Genomic DNA, 19,782 nt, shown 5'->3' with positions numbered 1-19,782 from the left:
CAGGACGACCCATACATCCACCTAGCACAGGGTCTCTGCGGCTTCTGTACAATGCTCTATTGCTACTCCCCTTCTGAGACCTCAACCTCAGCTCAAGCTGTACTTCTTTTTGATAGGGCACAGGACCCTGTGAGAGCGTGAGATTCTCATGGAGTTCTCACAGCACTGCCCACCTTTTCTTTCACAGAGTTCATTACAGTGGTAATACTGCTTGTGTGGTATTTAATTTGTAACTCTTCCCCCAGTAATGTATATAAAAGTTCTAAATATAATTTAAACACACATAATAGGCTAGATCATATTAGAGTGTTTTATCACCAACATTTCAAGTGGAGGACTCACCCAGATACTTTTATATAAAGTATCACAATTACTGAATTTTAGTCAGTATCAAGAATCTGGTTAAATATGGGATCACTGCCACAAGTTAGGCTCTCAAACATATTTTATGGAGAGGCACCTTGCTGCTCATAGAGATCAAGCATCAGGTTGACTTGTACCAAAATCTTGAAAAATACCATCAGTCGGATTTGTTCTCTGTTGTTACAAATAAAAATGCTTCCAAAATTAACACATGAATCTAGGCATTTTTCACTCATCTCAAACTGTTCTACTAAAAATAAAGAAAGGAATTACAGGACTGCTTACAAAAATAAGGACAGAAATAGGTATGGGGTGAGGGAGAAAGAGAGACAAAAAAAAGAGAAGATTTCATTTGTTATACTTGAGGGAGCAAAGAAAAAGTAACATTCTCCAAATCCATTAGGAGAAAAGAGAGACAGACCAGAAAAAATATAGTGAGTGAAAGAAATGAATAGAATCTCATTTGGTCTCTGGTGGTCCAATTTTCCCTGTCTCCTTTCACCACCCTTCCAACCCCAAAACTTTCTGAAATTCAAAGATACATTTTGTTCCTATGATAGCATTATTTGAAAAAAAAAAAAAGTATTGTGGGTCCAAGGACTGTTGCACATAATTTGCCTGGGGGAGGCCCAGATTTGATCATACCTCAGCACTGCCAGCAGTGAGGCCAAGTAAAGTGCCAGGAGTAGCCCCTGAGCACTGCCCCCCCACAAAAGGGACCTGTGGGGTAGGTTTTCTGTGCATGGCAGAAATTATGTGGGAAATCACTGCACCTCCTTATTTTGCTATTAATCTAAACTTACTCTAAAAAATGCTCTGGAGAGAAAAAAAAGGTACGTGAAGAAAAAATTGGGTAAGAGATATTTAGCTGTAGTAGTCCCTTAGTTGCTTAGCTAATACAACAGAGACTACCTGCATCAGAAAAATATGTATAAAATAAAGATATCTCTCTGGATCAGGTAAAACATTCCATATCATATAGACAGCTATACAGAGAAGCATCTTTACTACTTAGTATTGAGTACAACTTGAAGAAATTGCTGATATTAAATCTCACTGAACACATGACTTGAAGTAATCCAAAGTGTTCTATTCTAATAGTGTCTGGAATAATGAGCTCAATGGACAGTTTCATTAACCATAGCATCAGATCATCTATGTACATTGAATGAATTCACGATTTGAGCAGAAAGTTTCTCTAAGGTGGGTAATGAACAAAAATGAGAAGCATCAATAATACTGTTTTTCTCACATAAAGATATCAGAAAAATATAGCATAGCCAATTCCCATTTCTTGATTATATTTATGTAAAGTGGAAAATGAAAGAAGGAAACAGAATGTAAAATTGTAAGATGATAAGTGGGTTCAATGAACAATTTTTCAGATCTATTGAAAAATATTTACTGGACACCTATAATGTGTGAAGCACTCTGAATTCACTCAGGACTTGGGATATTTGAAATTTCAGAAAGTTCATTATTTGGGGGCAGGGTGGGATGGTGGAGGGTTCAGGACATATCCAGCATTGCTCAAGGATTACTCCTGGCTTTGCACTCAGAAATTACTACTGGTGTTGCTCAAGGGACCATATGGAATGCTGGGGTATGAATCTGGTTGGCCACATGCAAGGTGAGTACCTTATGCACTGTATTATCTCACCGGAAATTCATTATTCTGAAATAAACTTAAATTTAGGTTTTATGCAGCGAAGAATATAGGCTTGAATATCCAACACATTCCAGAGTTGCATTCAGTATTTGCTAGCAATCAGCCAACTTAAACATGCTAATTATGTCAAGTGTTCTCATATTCATCTATTGGTAACAGAGCCGCTTAGTGGCACATAGTCCTGACCCTGTAGTTTTATTTCAAGAATCCAAGCATAACCACTCCGAAAACATTTTTAAAATACAGCATCCTAATTAGGGTCACTGGCGTTGTTTCAGATACTTATTCTGAGAGCCCCCACATCTTCCAAATAAGTAGTTCAACTCTTTTATAGATGGTTTCTGTTTTATGTTTTTGTTTTGAAGTCACACGTGGTGGGATGCTGGGGCTATTCCTGACTTAGTGCTGGTGGCCATTCTTAACAGTACTTGGGGAGCCATGAGATGCCAGGAATCCAACCCAGAGCTACTTTAGGCAAAACATGTGCTCTACCCTTTGAGCTATCTCTCTAGCTCTATAGTTGGTTTAATTGATTACTCCCCATTTGAATCACTGAACTCCCTTATTTCCTAAGAGCATTTCACAAACTGCTCTTATAAGAATATCTTATCAAGTGACCAAATAGTTAATAGTCATACAAAGGTTAGGATTATAAAAGATATCTTAACCAAATGATCCCACATAGACACTGACCCAAGAACAAATAACACAAAATAGATGTGTAAAACACCTAAGAAATAAAAGCCCAACTCCCACAACTCAATTGTATTATACTAGTAATAGTCTCTTCCTTTCCCTGACAAATACAGCTAGGATTTGTCTCTGAGCATAGGGGACAATAAAAGATAGTAATCCCCAGAGGCCAATTAGTAAAAGTTTGCATTTCTTTTAAAAGAAAATGTTTGCAAGTTGACAAGATTCTTGCGGTCTGCTAAGATGTGGAACTAAGCACCAAAAAAGTAACTGTAAATACTAATGTTTAGGTAAAGAGTCTCAGAGGAGGAAAAAAAGGAGAGGGGGTAGGTGATTGTACTATAGAAAGAAGTCCTCAGATACACAGGGCTGTATTCCACACATTAAACTGTGTTCACAACACAACTCCACAATCTGGATTTACATAACAAGGCACAACCTAACAGGCACTTCTTATATTCACTGCAGAAATAATCAATGTCCAAGGTATACCCCCGTGTGAAAGTCAGTTGCAATTCTGGATTTAAAAATCAGTATAGGGGTCAGAGAGATAGTTTAGGGATTGCTTGCAGCCAACCCAGGCAAGACTCCCGGCACCAACTGGTCCCTTGAGCATTGCTGCTGGGAGCATCCCTGAAGGTTCCGAGAAACCACAGATCTGGTCAGGGAGGCGCAGGTAGACTCTGACACTGCAGGACTTGAGCAGCACCACATCCTCAGGCTTGCACTGAATTGTTGGCCTGAGTGGCCAAGAATCGCCAATACTATCTTTCGTGTTTCCAAAAGATAAGCAAAAATAAAATAAGCTTTTCTTTTGTTTTCTTAATACTCAAACATGACCTTCCCTCAGAAAAGCCATGTAAATAATGGGAAAAAATCATAAGCAAATAAATAAAGGAGGAAATGCAACAAAGATTCTGAAGCAAGCATGTATTAATTCAGTGACACTAAAAAATAATTCTGTAACAATAAAGGTTATGGTTTAGTAAAACTTAAAAAAACATGCAAAATAAATTGTACAGATGTTAATTTCTATACTTCATATATAAGGAAACTAAAGCTTAGAGGGTTATTTGCTCTAAGCCACAAAGAGCACCGGTGCCTACATTTTTCTAATTTCTAACTTCTGGTCTCTCATTACAACTAACAATAACCCAGAAAAGATTAGACAAAGTTTGATTATGACTAATGATAATAGGAATAATAAAAGCACCACAATGATTTTTATTTAGGCTTTAAATTATATGCACTCTAGGTTTAACAAATAAGAGTTCTGTTTAAAACTGTCTACAATGTGTAGCACGTGAAACAGAAAAATCTATCACTATTTAGGCTACTAAATCATGTCCATCAGTTATAAGTTCCTCTAAAGGCCTGTCTGTTTCATGAAATTCAGACAACAACCACCAAAGATGGTAGGTAACTAGAGAAGAGCACTGGGTTCCCTCATTTCTGTCATTGTCATTCTTACCTTGATGGATACTTCAGTGCGTAAGCAGCAGCCAAGAACCCCCCTAGGTTGTGTCCAAGCAAGATCAGTTTGTCCAATCCTAGGGCACGTCTCCATTCTTCAATGGATTCTACAAATTGGTTCTCTACTTCTTCAGCATCACTGTCAAACCTGGGTCTACTACTTCGTCCAAAGCCCAAAAGGTCAAAAGCATAGACAGGTCTATTGGTGCAAAGATCTTCAAAATTCAGTGCCCAGAGTCCGAGACCTCCTCCAAAACCATGGAGAAGGACAAGAGGAGTCTTATTTGAAACATTATGAGAGAACTTCAGTGTCCATATTTTGTTTCCATTAGATATACAAACAGGTTCTTTTTTGTATATGCAGGGAACACCTAATAAAAACATAAAAGAAATTCTGCTTAGCTTCACTACTTAAAAAAAGTATACCCACAGATACCTGAGGATAACCTCACATACAGATAAGTAAATTTCAGTGCTTCTTAGCAACATAAGTTTCTACACCACTATCACTGTCACTGTCATCCCGTTGCTCATAGTGATATAGAATTAAAAAATCCTAAAATACTAGTATTACAAGGAATTCTAGGGATCATCTGACCACCTCATTCTATAGGTTAAAAATAAGTAAATGAAACAGAACATGTAGAAAAGTAACTTGTCCAAGATTCTGTAATGACCTAAGTGAAAAATCTGAGTCTGCATCAGGTTACCTGGTTCTAGTAAGTATAGTACTTGTTCCACTACCTAAGACTGCTTGTTTGGGAATGACAGCCTGTTCTCAAGACACAGTCTAGAGATATCTGCAGAGTTCCTAAAACCATTTTAGGTAGTCCATAAAACCAAAATTATTTTCATAATAATTCTAAGATTTGGGGCCAAAGAGATAGTCGGGTAGATAAGGCACTTGCCTTGCATGTGTCTGATCTGAGTTGGATCCCTGGCACCACAAGATCATCTCCTGAGCACTGCCAGGGGTGAGCCCTGAGCACAGAACCAGGATTAAGCCCCGAACACTGCAGAGTGTGACCCCCCAACCAAATACTAATATTTTAAATGAAATACTTTATTTAAAACATTTTCAATATCCCTTTTACTACCCTTTTTACTACCCTTTTCACTATCACTTGCTGATGAATATACAATGGCGTTTTCCAGAGACCACAATATATGTGATCACCAGTCATGTGAACAGAAAAGCAAATATAAGACTTTATATGAGAATATGAAGCCAGGCAGTAAAGATATTTGCAAAAATGTAAAAAAAACCCTTCACTTCTTTCCACATTTTTGTTTGGAAAGCAGTTAATTTTAGAAAACTTATCATTAAATGAAATTCATTATAGACTTATTTTTATTATTTAAAATTAATATATCTTAAATGATGAGTTTACATTTCTACTATGGTAAACATTGACAGCGGAAACATTTAAATAAAGTTCTTAGTTTCCTTACTAATTCTAAGAGTATAACAAGGATCCATGACTGAAAGTTTGAGAACTCCTACCATACACAGTTGTACACTTGCTGATGACAAGGAAAAGGGAAAAAATAAAGATTCTGCCAACAAATAATACACTACAAAACTCATCTTCAACTTCTAAGAAAATCTTAGTAAAATATCTCAATTAGCTTACAAGAAGAAAGCCTTACATTTTAAAATTTTCTCCTCGGCTTCTTTAAGATGTGATGTAGATGTAGGGCACCATGTGGGAAGCCAACCAGTTAGCCATCCTGACCTAGAGTGTAAAAATAAAATATAAACAGTTAATGGGTCTTACTCAATTTCCAACTATTGTATTTGAAAAAGAAAAATGGACAAGGAAAATTGCTCTGTGTTTGTGAAGTCTAAATTTATATGTAATAAAGTTCACCTAACTGGGACAATGCATTGTGTTACAACACTAGTACATATAATTGTCTTTAGCCTGTGACTTACAACTAGATAATCAAAGTCCATCTTACCTTCATGGATGGCAAGATTCAAATAATAAAGACTTAACTTGTACAGAACAAACAAGCAAAAAAAAAAAAATAAGCATCCTCATCGACCACTGCAAAGACAAGTCTTTTATCCTAGCACAGAAGAATAAAGTACTAATAAAAGGTAAAGATTACAAGTTCCCATATTTAACTGCATAATCATTATACCCTGTTTACTCAGTAATTTTTTAAAGAAGTTTAAAAAAGTTTCATAAAATGGTAACAAGCCACTTCTTTGCAAAAAGAAAAACTTTGTAGCAATTATGCAGTAAAATACTGTATGTTCATTTTTAAGAGTCACAGCAAATATTAAAATGTACCTGCTGTGAGGACTGAGAGAAGAAAATCTTATTAAAATCTTATCCCTTTTTTTTTTCAAAGGCTCCAATCTTTTGGTAAGAGTAGTTAATAGACTCCAATGGTAAGTTTTGAGTTCCAGCCAAGAGTGAAAATAAAGAGTGAGTCAAACATCCAGCAGAACAGAGCTGAACAAATAACAAGGAAGCAGGCTTGAAGAAACAGGTGAGAAAGAATGGGGTGAGGCCACTACTGGTATCTTGCCAACCAAGAAGAGAGTGAGCCTTCACTGTTCGCTTGTAGCAAACCCAGATTTATCACAATCATCTAAGATCAGGATGAGGGTCAGCAGTCACCTGACAGCACAAAAATTGTATTATTTCAAGTGAGACTTTCCAATGAAACAGACACAAATTAGATAGAGGTGGAAAAGAGATTAATTTCTGAAGGATAAGATAAGAGGGTTCGACCTGAGCCAATGTTTGGCAACAGAGATGGAGACAAGGAGGCAAGACAAAAATATATTTTTAAATATTATAGGCTTAACAATATAACCTTTCAGCTAGAAGATGACTGATTTCTGGAGATTTATTGCATAGCATAACAAATATGATTAGTAAGACTATACTCAGTAGGGACACGGTTCAAGCAGCAGAGGCATGTGTGAAGGTCTCAGTTTGGTACCTGGCACCTCAAGACACTTGAGCACCACCAGGTGTGGCTCTGGTGTGCCTCCCCAGTAATGATGCTGGACCTTCTGACCAGTGCTCACTGTTAGACCCAAGCATCGAGAGCAGTGGCACCTATTTTATTTTAATACTACTGTATTACACATTTCAAAAGCGCAGAGACTAGATCTTAAATGTTCTCACCATGAAAAAAGATGATCTAGGTGCTAGCCAAAGTGGAAATTACACTTTAATAACGAATCAATAAGTTGATTTTGAGCTTGAGCTTCAAAGATGAACAGGATTATTCAAACGAAGGGTGGTGGTGCATGCAGGGAAGGGTATAAGCACCAGGAATGCATAATGAATATTCTGAAATAGTCAGCACATTGATTCCAGTGGTCACTTGAACAAAATGCCACAAAACTGTTGGCTTAAAACAAAAGAAATTTACTCTATTGTAATTCTGAAGACCAGATGTCTTGAAATCAGCATGACTGAGCTGAAATCAAGGTGTCAGTAGGACCACACTATCACTCAGGTCAAAATCCAGTGCTTGTCTATTCTAGGTGCAGATGGCTGCTGATATTCTTTACTGTGTGGCAGCATGAAATCTAGAATTATGAAAGACTGCCCTTTTCTCTTCTGAGTGTAAGCCCTCGCTACTTTTCACTTATGACACTATTGATTGCATTTAGGGTCCACCCAGGATCATTTCACAATTGTTTTTAATTTTTTCTAGTTATTAAAGTAACATTTATTTCAAACATTATATAGGCTTCAGGAGCACAGCATTATAATTTGACTGCCACCAAGAAGACAGATTCTAGTACCACCCACTACCAGAATAAATTGATTACCTGTGCCTTTTTTTTGTCTCCCCCTCACCCACTTTGGGCCGCTGGTTGTTCTAATCTCAGAGTTTGCTTTTTTGTTTTGTTTAGTCATTCTTCTTATCATCCATATTCATACATATTTTGCACCTAACATATCACTTCTAGACCCATTCATGTTGTTCCAAATGGAAACTTTTATCTTTTTATAACTGAGTAATACAATATTGTACATGTAAATATGTATGTATAGTCATATATATACACCATATGGTCTTTATTCATCCCTCCATCAATGGGCATAATGGTTATTTCTATATCTTGGTTATTGAAAATAATAATCACTGGTATGCACACATCACTTCAAAATAGTGCTTTAATATTCTCTGCATAAATATCTAGAAATATCCTTACCAACACATCTAAGTTTCTTATCTTTTTGATTAAAAGCCATTTTCACAAGTTTGAGATATTTCACTCTGGTTTTGATTTACATTTTCTTAATAAGTGATAAAAAACATTATTTTTTGTATGCCTGTTGACCATCTGTACATATGGCTTCTTGGGAAAAATGTCTATTCAGAACTTTTGCCCATTTTTTCCTTATTTTATCAGGGATGGGGGGGGAGACAGAGATCCCAAACAGTGCTCTGGGGCACTTCTGAAAATGCTCAGACCAGCTGTGCAGCCCAGTGAGTCAGCAATGTGGTGCTGCTTGGTCCAGCAGGGCGGGGCTAGTGGGGCACACTCAGAGGATTTCACAGTGGTAGAGATTGAACTGCAAGTCTCCACCGAGTAAGCATGTGCTTACTTCTGAGCTGTCTCCCAGGCACTAAGCCATTTATTAATTGAGTTGTTTGTGTGCTATTGCATGTACCTTTGGTGACCATAATTCTTTGTGGTTAACATTACAAAATGTAAAACAAGCAGTTCCTAGGTAAAGTGTGTGGATACAGCTGGGAGCAGCCCCCAAGCTCTCCAAGCACCTCTTAGGAACCCCCCCACCCACTTGCCCCACACTGCTCCTTCTCACCAAATGCAGAAACATTCAATAAACAGTGGTTGATAACAACTGTTGACAATAACAGTGATTAAATCACAATTATGTGACATTAAAACAAGAGCTTTAAATTAAGGTTCAGAAGGAATTCAAAGATCAGAATTAAAAGAATTATAATTTTGCATCACTCATTGTCTCAAAGGTAAGGCTACTACTAGCTAACCTACGAAAGGAAAAATTCTAGCCATGTTTGCTTTGCACTTTTTAACTTTTTTTTTGGTCATTTCTCACTCTGTCTCTGCTCTCCAGTTATATATTTTCTGCCCCTTTACTTCCTGATCCTAAATATCTTGGGAACATAGTCCTCTTCTTTTCATGCTTCATTATAACTCTTATATCAAACATTTTGCCAACATGACCATATAATTATTAGATTATACTCAAGATTATATTCCCAGTTTTATGTTAGGTGCCTCTAAAAATGATTGAGATAAGAATAGGTTTGAGTAGGGAAATGTGGTAAGTTTTGGATGGATGATCAAGCCTCCAGCTTTCCTAAGCTTTGTGGGTTCATCTTACTAATATCTAGTTCTCTTCCATGTAGAATTTCCCTGGGGATTACACTAATAGGCATTCAACAAACAATATTTGCTAACTCACAATCCACGGAATTGTCAGCTTAAGTGACCCTCATTTCATAGACGTGAAAAAACTGAGGTCCAAAAATGTTAAACCAGATTCAAAAAGCATAGAGCTAGCAAAAAAATAAGTACAGAAGTGAGATCATTTTTGAGTGCTTCCAAAGATCATTTTCTCAGGCGACTACCTTCCTTTAAATATCTGAAGAATTATTATGTTGTTGTCTATACTGTAAAATTACAGTCCTTACACCTGCATAGGTATTTATTTTATAATCCATTCGTAGCTTACCCTGTCCCCATCTTATCTTTCATACATAGCACTTTTCCTAACTCCTCAAACTTCACACTACTTTATGCTTCCATATCTTTACACAGCTCTTCCCTTTGCCCAGAATGTCTTGCCTCACTTACTCTGAGATATTGTTCCTTATTTTGATGCCAAGGGCAGAGGTCATTAATCACTCCTCTGGCCCTTGTTACACATACAGTTACTACTGCTATGATTAATCTGCTTGCAAATCTATCTATCCTTCTGCAATGTGAGCGCTGTGAATGCAAAACACATGCTAGAAGCCACTCTATACTGCCACTGCCAACACACTAACTGGTTGGAGCCTTGATAATTATGGACTGAAGATCTGTCATAAAACACACCATAAATCAATGAAAGATGGCAGATGACACTCATTTCTATAGGGAGAGAACACATAGAGTACTGCTTATGCTTTAACAGAAACTAAGAGATAGAATTTGGGTAGGAGGAGGGACTGAATCCCCCAAAGAAAAGAGAATGAGTTTCAACACAAAGGAATGAATCAAGAAAAGTATAATAAACAGTACAAACAATATGGGAAGGCTAACAGAAGTATAGTAACCCACATTTTTTCATATAAATGTGCATTATAAAGTCATAAGTATATTATGTTCTGTGATTATCAACCTTCTTGTCTCTATTTTTATACATAGGAACTTCCCCATATGTTCAACAGCATTATATATGTCTGTATGTATCTATGTATATGTGTAGGTATACAAACACAAAGAGAAAGTGCTAAAGTACAATACTATAAAGATTGTAGTAAGGGTGATGGCAGAGCAATAGGACAGTGAGAAAGGCTCCTCCCTTGTACATGGCAGGCCAGGGTTGTTCCTGGCCTGCCATGTACAATCACTCCCAAACACCAGGAATGATCTCTGAGCACAGAGTCAGGAGTAAGCCCTGAGCACCACTGGGTATGGCCCCAAAAAGCCTGATAAAAAAAATTTTTTAAAGATATGTTACATCAGATGTTTAAAGGATACAGTTACACTGTGGTGACTAGCACATGAAGAAATGAATGTGGAAACAATGGTACACAACAGTCTGAATTATAATGAAGCTCTATTATAATGTTCTTTGCTGTCAGAGTCATAGATAGGATAAGATGACAAGACCTTTAGGTATCTCTCATGAACATTACACACGGCTTATTATTGAAGTGTAAGCATAACAAAAGAAGTCATTAATATAAGTCTACTTGTAAATACATGAATCTACTTATGAATTATCAAAAAAAAACCAATTCAAGACTTCAGCAATAAATTTTACAACTGTCAAAAAAAGCAACAAGCAATTAAAAGAATCTTAAAGTGTTTAGGGTTTTAAAAAAATCAAACTATTATTGTACTGAAACTCTTGTTCTTGACCAGAAACAATCGTTGAGATCTATATTTGGCTACAAAAATATGAACTAGTAGCAATAGGAGTTCCTGACAACTCAATCTCATTACTTTCCTTAAACAAATATCCCTCAAATCATAGCTAGCTCTTTGCCAGAGAGAATCAGAGGTCAGTACAAAAAAAGAAAATTAAAGTGAAATGAACTATAATCTACTATTGCTCCAAATGACATCACAGAATGTTGGAGCAAAGAAAACACGAGTGCAATCTTTCAGTTTTGTTTTTTTCGGGGGGGGGATGCATTAAAAGTAATTCAGTTTCTAAATACCTACTTGTATATATTGCATATATACTGGAAAAAATGTTTATAGCAACCTGAATTACACCAACCTCTTACCACAAAAAAAATCAGCTTTCAAAGGACACAACTGTCTTGTGCATGCTTTTACACTTTCTAGTGATAGGCTTATTAACTCAAAGAAAGAAGTAAAATCACATCTTTTGTTTGCAAATCTAGGTATTAAAATTAGAGTTCAACCATAAAAGTCCCTAACACACTTCACGTTTTCATAACAGGCTTTTTCATTAACTTTTTAAAGCAAAGTTCTTCTAAAGTATATTTAAACTAAAAATATATATTCATCATAGCACAATAAAATACTTTATTCTCACACTAAAATAAACTATAGAATTCACTTTTCTAAGCCCAGATATCTGTTCAATTTTAATCAAATAATAAAGTATTTTAGAGAAACTAGCTTCTAATTCTTCCTTAGAAATACTTGACAGGATTGAGTGCTATGCTTAATAAGCTCAAAAGTAAATATTTCTAAGGAGTGAAAAGCAGGGGTCTATTATTTCCACCCTTTAACTGATTATCTATTATTCATGAATTCTAACGCAGATTTGCCACCTCTATTGCTTCAATTCTAAAATTTACCTTACTTAATGGTGGGTCATGACCCAATATGAGACCATGCAGCACAATGTGGGAGTCAAGAAATTTGGTTATAAAATTAAAATATATTATTTATTTTCAGTAAATATTTAATTTGTATATTTATTTTGCATACCTGAGGTTGTGTAAAAAAATGTTTGGGCAGGACCACGGAGATGGTACAGCAGTAAGGGTTGCTCCTGACCTGGATTTGATCCTTAGTACTACATCTGGTACCCCAAGCTCTGCCAGGAGTGATCCCTGAGCACAGAACCAGGAGTAAGACCTGGGTACAGGTGGGTGAGGTCCACACCCCTTCCCCCCAGATTTCTCGGGGAAAAAACCAAGAGTGAATGGGAAAAGTTTAATACATTAATGCTGGCACTCACTACAGGTGGCTCATAATTGAAACATATGGTTAAATTGACACAAATTGCAGTGTGAACATCAATGTGTTAAGCAGCCCTGCTCCAACACAATGATCCAATCTCATCTCAGTCTTAAGGATAAATCAATATCATCACAGGGGTCTTCCTATGTGGTATGCTATTCTGCATTTCTAGGCTTAATAAATGGAAGACTGGAACTAAAGACATGAAAAAATCAAGGCCATAAAACTGATGCTGAGCAAATATATAACCCGTTCTTCTGAGATTACAAAATCCAGAGTAAAAATTAAATTCATGTGATTTAGCTGAAAAACTAAAAACAAGATTGCCCCTACACATCTTTGGAAAATAAACAGAAAAGTAAAACTTGATTTCTCTCATTTCTTTTAGCAGACAATACCACCATCTCTGTAACTGAGGTGTTAACTTCAGAAATACCAATCAAAAATATAAAGAAAAGCCATTTACCATAGGGATTACATTTACCTATGACAACACGAAGGCATGCCAATATGCATAAAAGGTTTTCTATAGAACACGATCAGTGAGCAAAGGCTTTACCAGCAATACTACATGTTAGAGTACCAAATTAAAGAAATTTTACCATATCCCAGAGTCAGGGATTTTTGGTTTTTTTTGTTTTTGTTTTTGTTTTTTATTTTAGTCACACCCAGTGGTGCTCAGGGCTTACTCCTGGTTTTGGTGGTGTTCAGAGGGCCTATGAGTGGTGCCCAGCTCGAATACAGGTCAGCAGCATGCAAAGCAAGCATCTTCCACAGTGTACTATCTCTCCGACCCAGGGAAATAATCTTTTTAGTAAGAAGACTTCTTAGACAAGCTTAAAGACTACATTACAAGTGACAATTCAATGAAAGCCAAATATGATGTACTTATTATATTATTAAATTAAGAATTTGAGTTTTAAGAATCTGGAGCTTGGTTTTTTTGTTTATTTAGGTATCATTAACATTGTCATTATATCCTATTGTATGAACATTTAAGTTTTCTGACATTTCTGTTTTGTTCTCTAAGACATCTGACTATCTATAGTATTACTAAATCTAAATTGCACAATCTATAAATATTGTGAAACCGTGAAAAAGGTTTCAAAGTATTCTGAAGAAAATATACAGAAAGTCTGGCCAATTTCCACAAACTGTTGGCCACTTTAAAAAAAAAACATTTCTAATTAGGTTATAAGTAAAGAGGATTTCATTATATTACAATTTTGCTTCAAATGGTATCTATTCCTATACTGTATTATTGAGTGAAAATTTTTGTTTATTAGTGCTCTCTATACACTACTCTAAGCACGGTATTATATCCCACTGAGAAAAACGATAAGGCTTTGGCTCTTATAATTATTCAGATGTATTGGAAATGTGATTATACACATTCCTCTGAAACAATTCCTCAACCAGCCAATGACTGAAAATTTCCAAAATAGAAATTATAACATTTGGGTAGTCTTTTTTCCTGGGAACTAAAATTCTATGCTTAAAAAGGACAATTTAAAAACTATGCTTCATACAACCACAATCTTAGCGACTAAAATGTCATTTTATTTTAAATAAATGATACTTAAATGATCTAAATTACTACTAACCATTAGATCAATGACAACACAGACACTCAAAAATACTTAACACAATAATTAGCAGTCTTTTTAACTTTTCTTTTAAATTTCTAACCTGTAATTTTAAGAGTCACAGAGTTTGAGAATCAATGTTGTAAATTCAATATGCTGGTAATATTTTTCCCCATTGTTCCCTCCATTCCTTCAGAGAGTAAATAAGTGATTCTGGGTCAAACATAACATCACTGAACATAAAGAAGTTACATGATTAACTAAATTTACATAGCTTAACAACTCCAAGTGATATTTTGTGTGAATTCCAAAAAATAATTCATCCAATAGATAAAACCCTTGGTTTCAAATAGAGTAATACTTTTTAAGAAAATAATCTTTCATTGCAATTTTTAAGATTCATAATCAAGAGTGGGAAATTTTAGAACCACAAGATTTGACTAAAAAATCTAACAATGTATCTGAACAGCTATTAAGACAAGTGATCAAACATTTAAAGACACATGGATATCTGTCATGGGAAAATTATTATCCAGTATTATTTTTATTAAGATTAAGACATGTGTGGGGCTTTAGAACCTTGTTGAGTTTTTGTCACAGGACTGAAATCTACATTTGCTCATCTTTGATTAGCATTTTGAAGAATAGGCAAAAGAGTAAAGCATGGGTCACACACAGTCAACAAATAAAATCTTATTCCTAACCCACTCATAAAAATTTAAGTTTATGATCCCAATCATTCTCTTAGTCAAATGCAAACTCTGAATTCCTTATGAATATATCTTCTGATGCTTGAATAACTTAGGATGAAAAAAATTAGACACATACTGTAACATAGGAGTTTTTTTATATTAGTGTGATGTCAGCATAAACTTATGATGAACTCAATAAAGTTTTGAATTCAATAAACTCTTATTAAAACTCTCCTTTTGGATTGTAAAACTCTTCTTTAAGGTGTATGTGTAAACCTTAACCTTCTAGAGTCCCATTACACCCTAAGAGATATTTGGCTAATGCAAAAGCTTTATCCTCAGTGAGATGGCAAAACAAACAACTATACCACAATAGTGTAAACACATAAGTGTAAATGCCATAAAGCAAGCTGAAAATACCACAGGACTTTCGAAAAGAGAGATCTTATTCTGTTCTGTGTCAGAGCAAACAGAGTGAATCAAGCTAGGGGAAACAGAAAGTGAACAAGGAACGTGTAGGGAACAATAAAAGATACAGTTTGGCCAGTGCCCAGTGCACAGGGAGAAAATAAGCCTCTAAAGATAGACAAGAAACATGTTCCCTGCAAAGGACTTTGAAGTTAGGATGAGGTCATATAATTAGGCCATTGTGAGTGGCTGTGCTACAAGTAAGAGGGTACTTGTGGATATAAAAGTAACTAGTGACATCAACTATACTGAGAGTATGGGATGTGAGTGTGTTAGGAACACCTTCAATTATTAATATGGAAGAGGATTCAGGGTCTGAATCAGTGGCACTGGAAAATTGGTAATGGTACAAAGGGGCAAAAACATCCTGATCACGGTACATTTGAGAAACTGGGTACACAACATTTGACACACTATTAAAAACATCACTCAAGTAATACTGAATATGCAGAAAGATTTTAGGCCTATCCACATGCATTAGTTTAAGGAGTAAGGGGGAAAAAGAAAGGAAAGGAAGGAAAGCCAAAATCATGAAGAAAAGGAAAAAAGAAAAGAACCTAATAATAAAGTGACTATAAATTTCAAGTAACATAAGAAGCAAAATATCATAAGAGCTTCAAGTTAAAAGAGTTTTGAGGGTCATGTTGTTGACCGCCTGTCTTAAATATGAAAAGCCTGAACCTCCAGCACAACAAAAATAAATAAACAAATAAGGTATAGATATCTTTACAGTGTCAAACACTGAAAAGGTTCCAAGAAAAATACTGAGAATAGTAAAAGTCCAATGAGAGTACAAAGTGGAGTTCTCTGATTTTTGTCAAGTGGCAACGGTTTGGGAAGAAGAGGTGGAAAAACAGGGAGGACCCATATCAGCACGTAAAGAGTATGACAGAGAAATTCACTTTTTCCTCTGCAAGACAGAAATAGACAAATTCTAAAGTGAATCCAGTAGGGTGATGAGAACCCCACAGAAGGGGAAAGGTTCAGGGATCACTCCTGGAGGGCTCTGGGGACCATATGGGGTGCCAGAGATCGCATCCAGGTCAGCCACATGCAAGGCAAACATCCTACCACATTGCTTTAGCCCCTGAAGACACCTATTTTATGGAGTACTCTGCAATACTATACAGCTTTCCTTTTAACTGAACTGATACTTTTCTCTCAGACAACCTTACAGCAATTCACATATGCCACTCTTACTACATTCAACTTTCTCAACTGTATTGCATGAAGAGGGCTGATGTTGAAAGCCAATGGTTCCCAAACATGCCCATCGTCTTTATTAGGAAAAAAATAAAATAAGGAAAAAACCAAAAATCACATGTTCCCAAAAACTTTCCAGTGCATCTCATCTCTCTAAGCCTAAAATGACTTATGAATTGGGAACTTAATTCAAAACTTGTATTTTCCCATAGTTTACGTGGTTCTTGGGATAGATCTAAGTCTTTTTAAGTAAACTATGTGTCAACACAAGGTCTAAATAATGAAGTGCCAGTACAGAAAGCAAAGGCCCCTAGCTTCCCACGAGTCCCCATCCCAAAGTAAAAATTAGAGTAAAACTCTTCAGATTAAATCCAGATGCCTTTAGTGGGTGGAGGTAGGAGGTGCCAATCTAGTCTAGCTACTCACTGGTAGGGGCCGACAGTTCTCTTGAACTGTCATGTTCCAACTGATAAATAGGAAGAGTAATGCCTAGTACATAGGGTCAACCTTACTTTTAATCCCAGTATTTTTAGGAAATAAATACCCAGGAAGAGCAGGTAGCTCCTGGTACAGCTCAGAAGGCTACATCTCGGGTCCAGACCCGAGATGCTGCTCAAGTTTACTGTTGGCAGTCCAAGGAGGCGCACCTCCGTCTTGGAACTTGACCCAAATTCCTTTCACAGCTGGGACCTGGAACCTCAGAGCCCCACAACTAGGAGGACACCAAAAAGAAACACCTAACAACAGTCCCAGAAGTTGCCACAAATGTTGTGACAAACTAGCCGGGCACATACTGCCCGCCCTGAGATTATCACTTCAGCATCTCACTTCCAGTGAATACATTCATCAACAAGACACTGATTTCATCATAGGAAAATAAAAACAAGAGGGCACAATCTGGTGTCTAATTATTTCACAACGCATCCTGTCCTGTCCGGCAGGCACCTTCCCAAATCACCCTGCCTTCCGTGGACCCCGCGTCATCTTCAACACCCAGGGGGGCAGGTGAGCGACAGCCCTAGAGAGGCAGTAAACCCGGACAGGTAAGAAGCCCGGTGCAGGTGTACTTTCCAAGGACCGGCCTTAAGAACTACGGAATGTTCGCGGCAATTTTCATTTTTACCCCACTTTTAACCAACCAAATGAACTAGAGACACTTGCACAGAGTCACAGTCAGTCTATCTCTCCCCCTCTCCCTCTCCCTCTCCCTCTCCCTCCTTTTCCTCCCCACCCCCACCCCCCCCCCCCGCCACTTTTAATCAACTAAATGGACTAGGGACACTTGCACGGAGACACACACGCACACAGCCCTTGTCCGAGGTACCCCAGAGCCCCCCGTCAGCAAAGGAAGGTCTTGTGAAAATAAAATAAAATAAAATAAAATAAAACCAGGCGCGTTTCAGAGCGCCCTGGAGTTGCGGCTAGCTCCTCGCCCACCCCGCGCCCCGGCCCCGCGGCGCGGGACGCCCCCTCCTCAGAGCCGGCTTCCAGGGCTGACTCGGGGCTCGGCGGCGGCCGGCTGGGTGCGAGGCAAGCGCCGCCCCTTTCTCCGGCCTCCGGGGCCGGGTCCCCGCGACACTCTCCTTCCCCGCCCGGCGCCGGACGGGCCGCGGCAGCCCCGCTCCGAAGGGACCCGGGGCCCGGGCGCGCTGAGCCGCGACTCGCCGCCGGGCTCGGGGACCGCGGGCTGCGCGGGCCGCGGGGGCCGGGCCGAGGGTCCCGGGCAGCCCCTGGCCGGCGCCTGTTGGCGGACGGGGCAGCCCCCCCACCGGGCCCCCCTACGCCCGACGGGTGCGCGTGTCGCGTCACCCCGGGCCCCTCGGCGGCGACCTGGGTCAGAGCGGAGCCGGCGTTTCTCCTCTGGCCGCCGGCCGCTCCCGCCGGGCTGCGAGTCCTCGGAGCGCCCCGGCCGGCCCGGAGTCGGCCCCGCGCCCGCAGCTCGCGCCCGCGCCCCACGCCGCCCCGGCCACACTCACCTCTCGCAGGTGTCGGCGGGATCCACCTTCTCCTCCTCCGCCGCCATGGCCGCCGTGCCCGCGCGAAAGCCGGTGGCCGCCTCCAAGCCGGCTGACAGGCCGACTGGGCCGCCCCGGGCCGCGGCCGCCGCCCTTAAGGCCGCCGCCGCCGGCGCTGGCGTCGCTCGCCCAATCGCACCGCCCGGCGGCGCCGCCACGCGCCTGCGCGCAGTCGGCCGGCCGGCCCCGCCCCCCAAGGACCCACCGCCGCCCGCCGCGCTGCGCATGCGTCACCTCGCGCGGGCGGGTCAGGTGAGGAGCTGGTGAGGTCTTGTCTCATTTGCATAATGATTCTGCAAAGGCTTCCACCGCTGCGGTGGACTGCCAGGTGCCCAGTCCGGGGAAGCCCCCTAGGTGTGATTGCGCGACTTTGCCCTGGAAGAGCGGAGAAGCTCTACGATAGCGGCGGTAATGGCAGATGACCTCAGGTGGCCGAGGGAGCCGGCGATTTCTGGGACCCTTCAATCAGTCGAAAATTGCTGACGCAGTAGTGATGACCCCTGCCCTCCACTCCCTCACGCCGCACTGTGCATGGGGACTGGGTGTTTGGGTATTGAGAGGGAGTCACTCACATCAGTGTCAACACCCCAACCTTTCCCTAACTCTCTTAAGCCGGCACACATTACCTGGTTTTGTCATCAGTCCCCCTAGCTTTCCATGTTCTTAGATTCTCTGCTTCATTCTGTTCTGGGTGCGGAGAAACTAAGGATTAAAATCAGGAGCCTGCCTTTATGTAAATGACGCAAAAAATATGTCTGCGTTTGACTGTAGAGACCTATGTTCCTTCCCTAACTTGTGTGTCTGTCAATCTCATCCTAGATCCTGAAAATCCAAACTCTTATCACCCATCTGGCACGCAGATTCTCGCCCTTGTATAATTGCAATGGCCTTTACATGCACCATATTGACTATCCTAACAATCACTTTGTGAGTTCAAGATGTTGGTCTTTTATGAATAAGAAGGGGGAGGGGGCGGTGTTAAGAATCACAGGGGGGGGGGCCGGAGCGATAGCACAGCGGGTAGGGCGTTTGCCTTGCACGCGGCCGACCCGGGTTCGATCCCCGGCATCCCATATGGTCCCCCAAGCACCGCCAGGAGTAGTTCCTGAGTGCAAAGCCAGGAGTAACCCCTGAGCATAGCTGGGTGTGACCCAAAAAGCAAAAAATAAATAAATAAATAAATAAATAAATAAAAGACATTAGATTCCAAAGG

General features: G+C 39.4%; 1 protein-coding gene across 1 annotated transcript in view; it reads right to left on the bottom strand.

Annotated features, from left to right (window-relative positions):
* The window catches only part of ABHD5 (abhydrolase domain containing 5, lysophosphatidic acid acyltransferase), a 30,787-nt gene extending 12,099 nt beyond the window's left edge, over nucleotides 1-18,688 (bottom strand). The window contains exons 1-3 of the mRNA XM_055136488.1: nucleotides 18,531-18,688; nucleotides 5,849-5,934; nucleotides 4,197-4,569 (exon numbers count right to left, since the gene is read on the bottom strand). Coding sequence (XP_054992463.1) covers nucleotides 4,197-4,569; nucleotides 5,849-5,934; nucleotides 18,531-18,577 — 506 coding nt within the window. The 5' untranslated portion in view covers nucleotides 18,578-18,688. The remainder of the gene's footprint in view (nucleotides 1-4,196; nucleotides 4,570-5,848; nucleotides 5,935-18,530) is intronic.
* Nucleotides 18,689-19,782: the final 1,094 nt, after the last annotated feature.

The sequence above is a fragment of the Sorex araneus genome, chromosome 4 (genome assembly GCF_027595985.1).
Source record: "Sorex araneus isolate mSorAra2 chromosome 4, mSorAra2.pri, whole genome shotgun sequence".
Taxonomy (NCBI): Eukaryota; Metazoa; Chordata; class Mammalia; order Eulipotyphla; family Soricidae; genus Sorex; species Sorex araneus.
The sequence above is the reverse complement of the archived record's forward strand: the minus strand, read 5'-3'. Positions and strand labels throughout refer to the sequence as shown.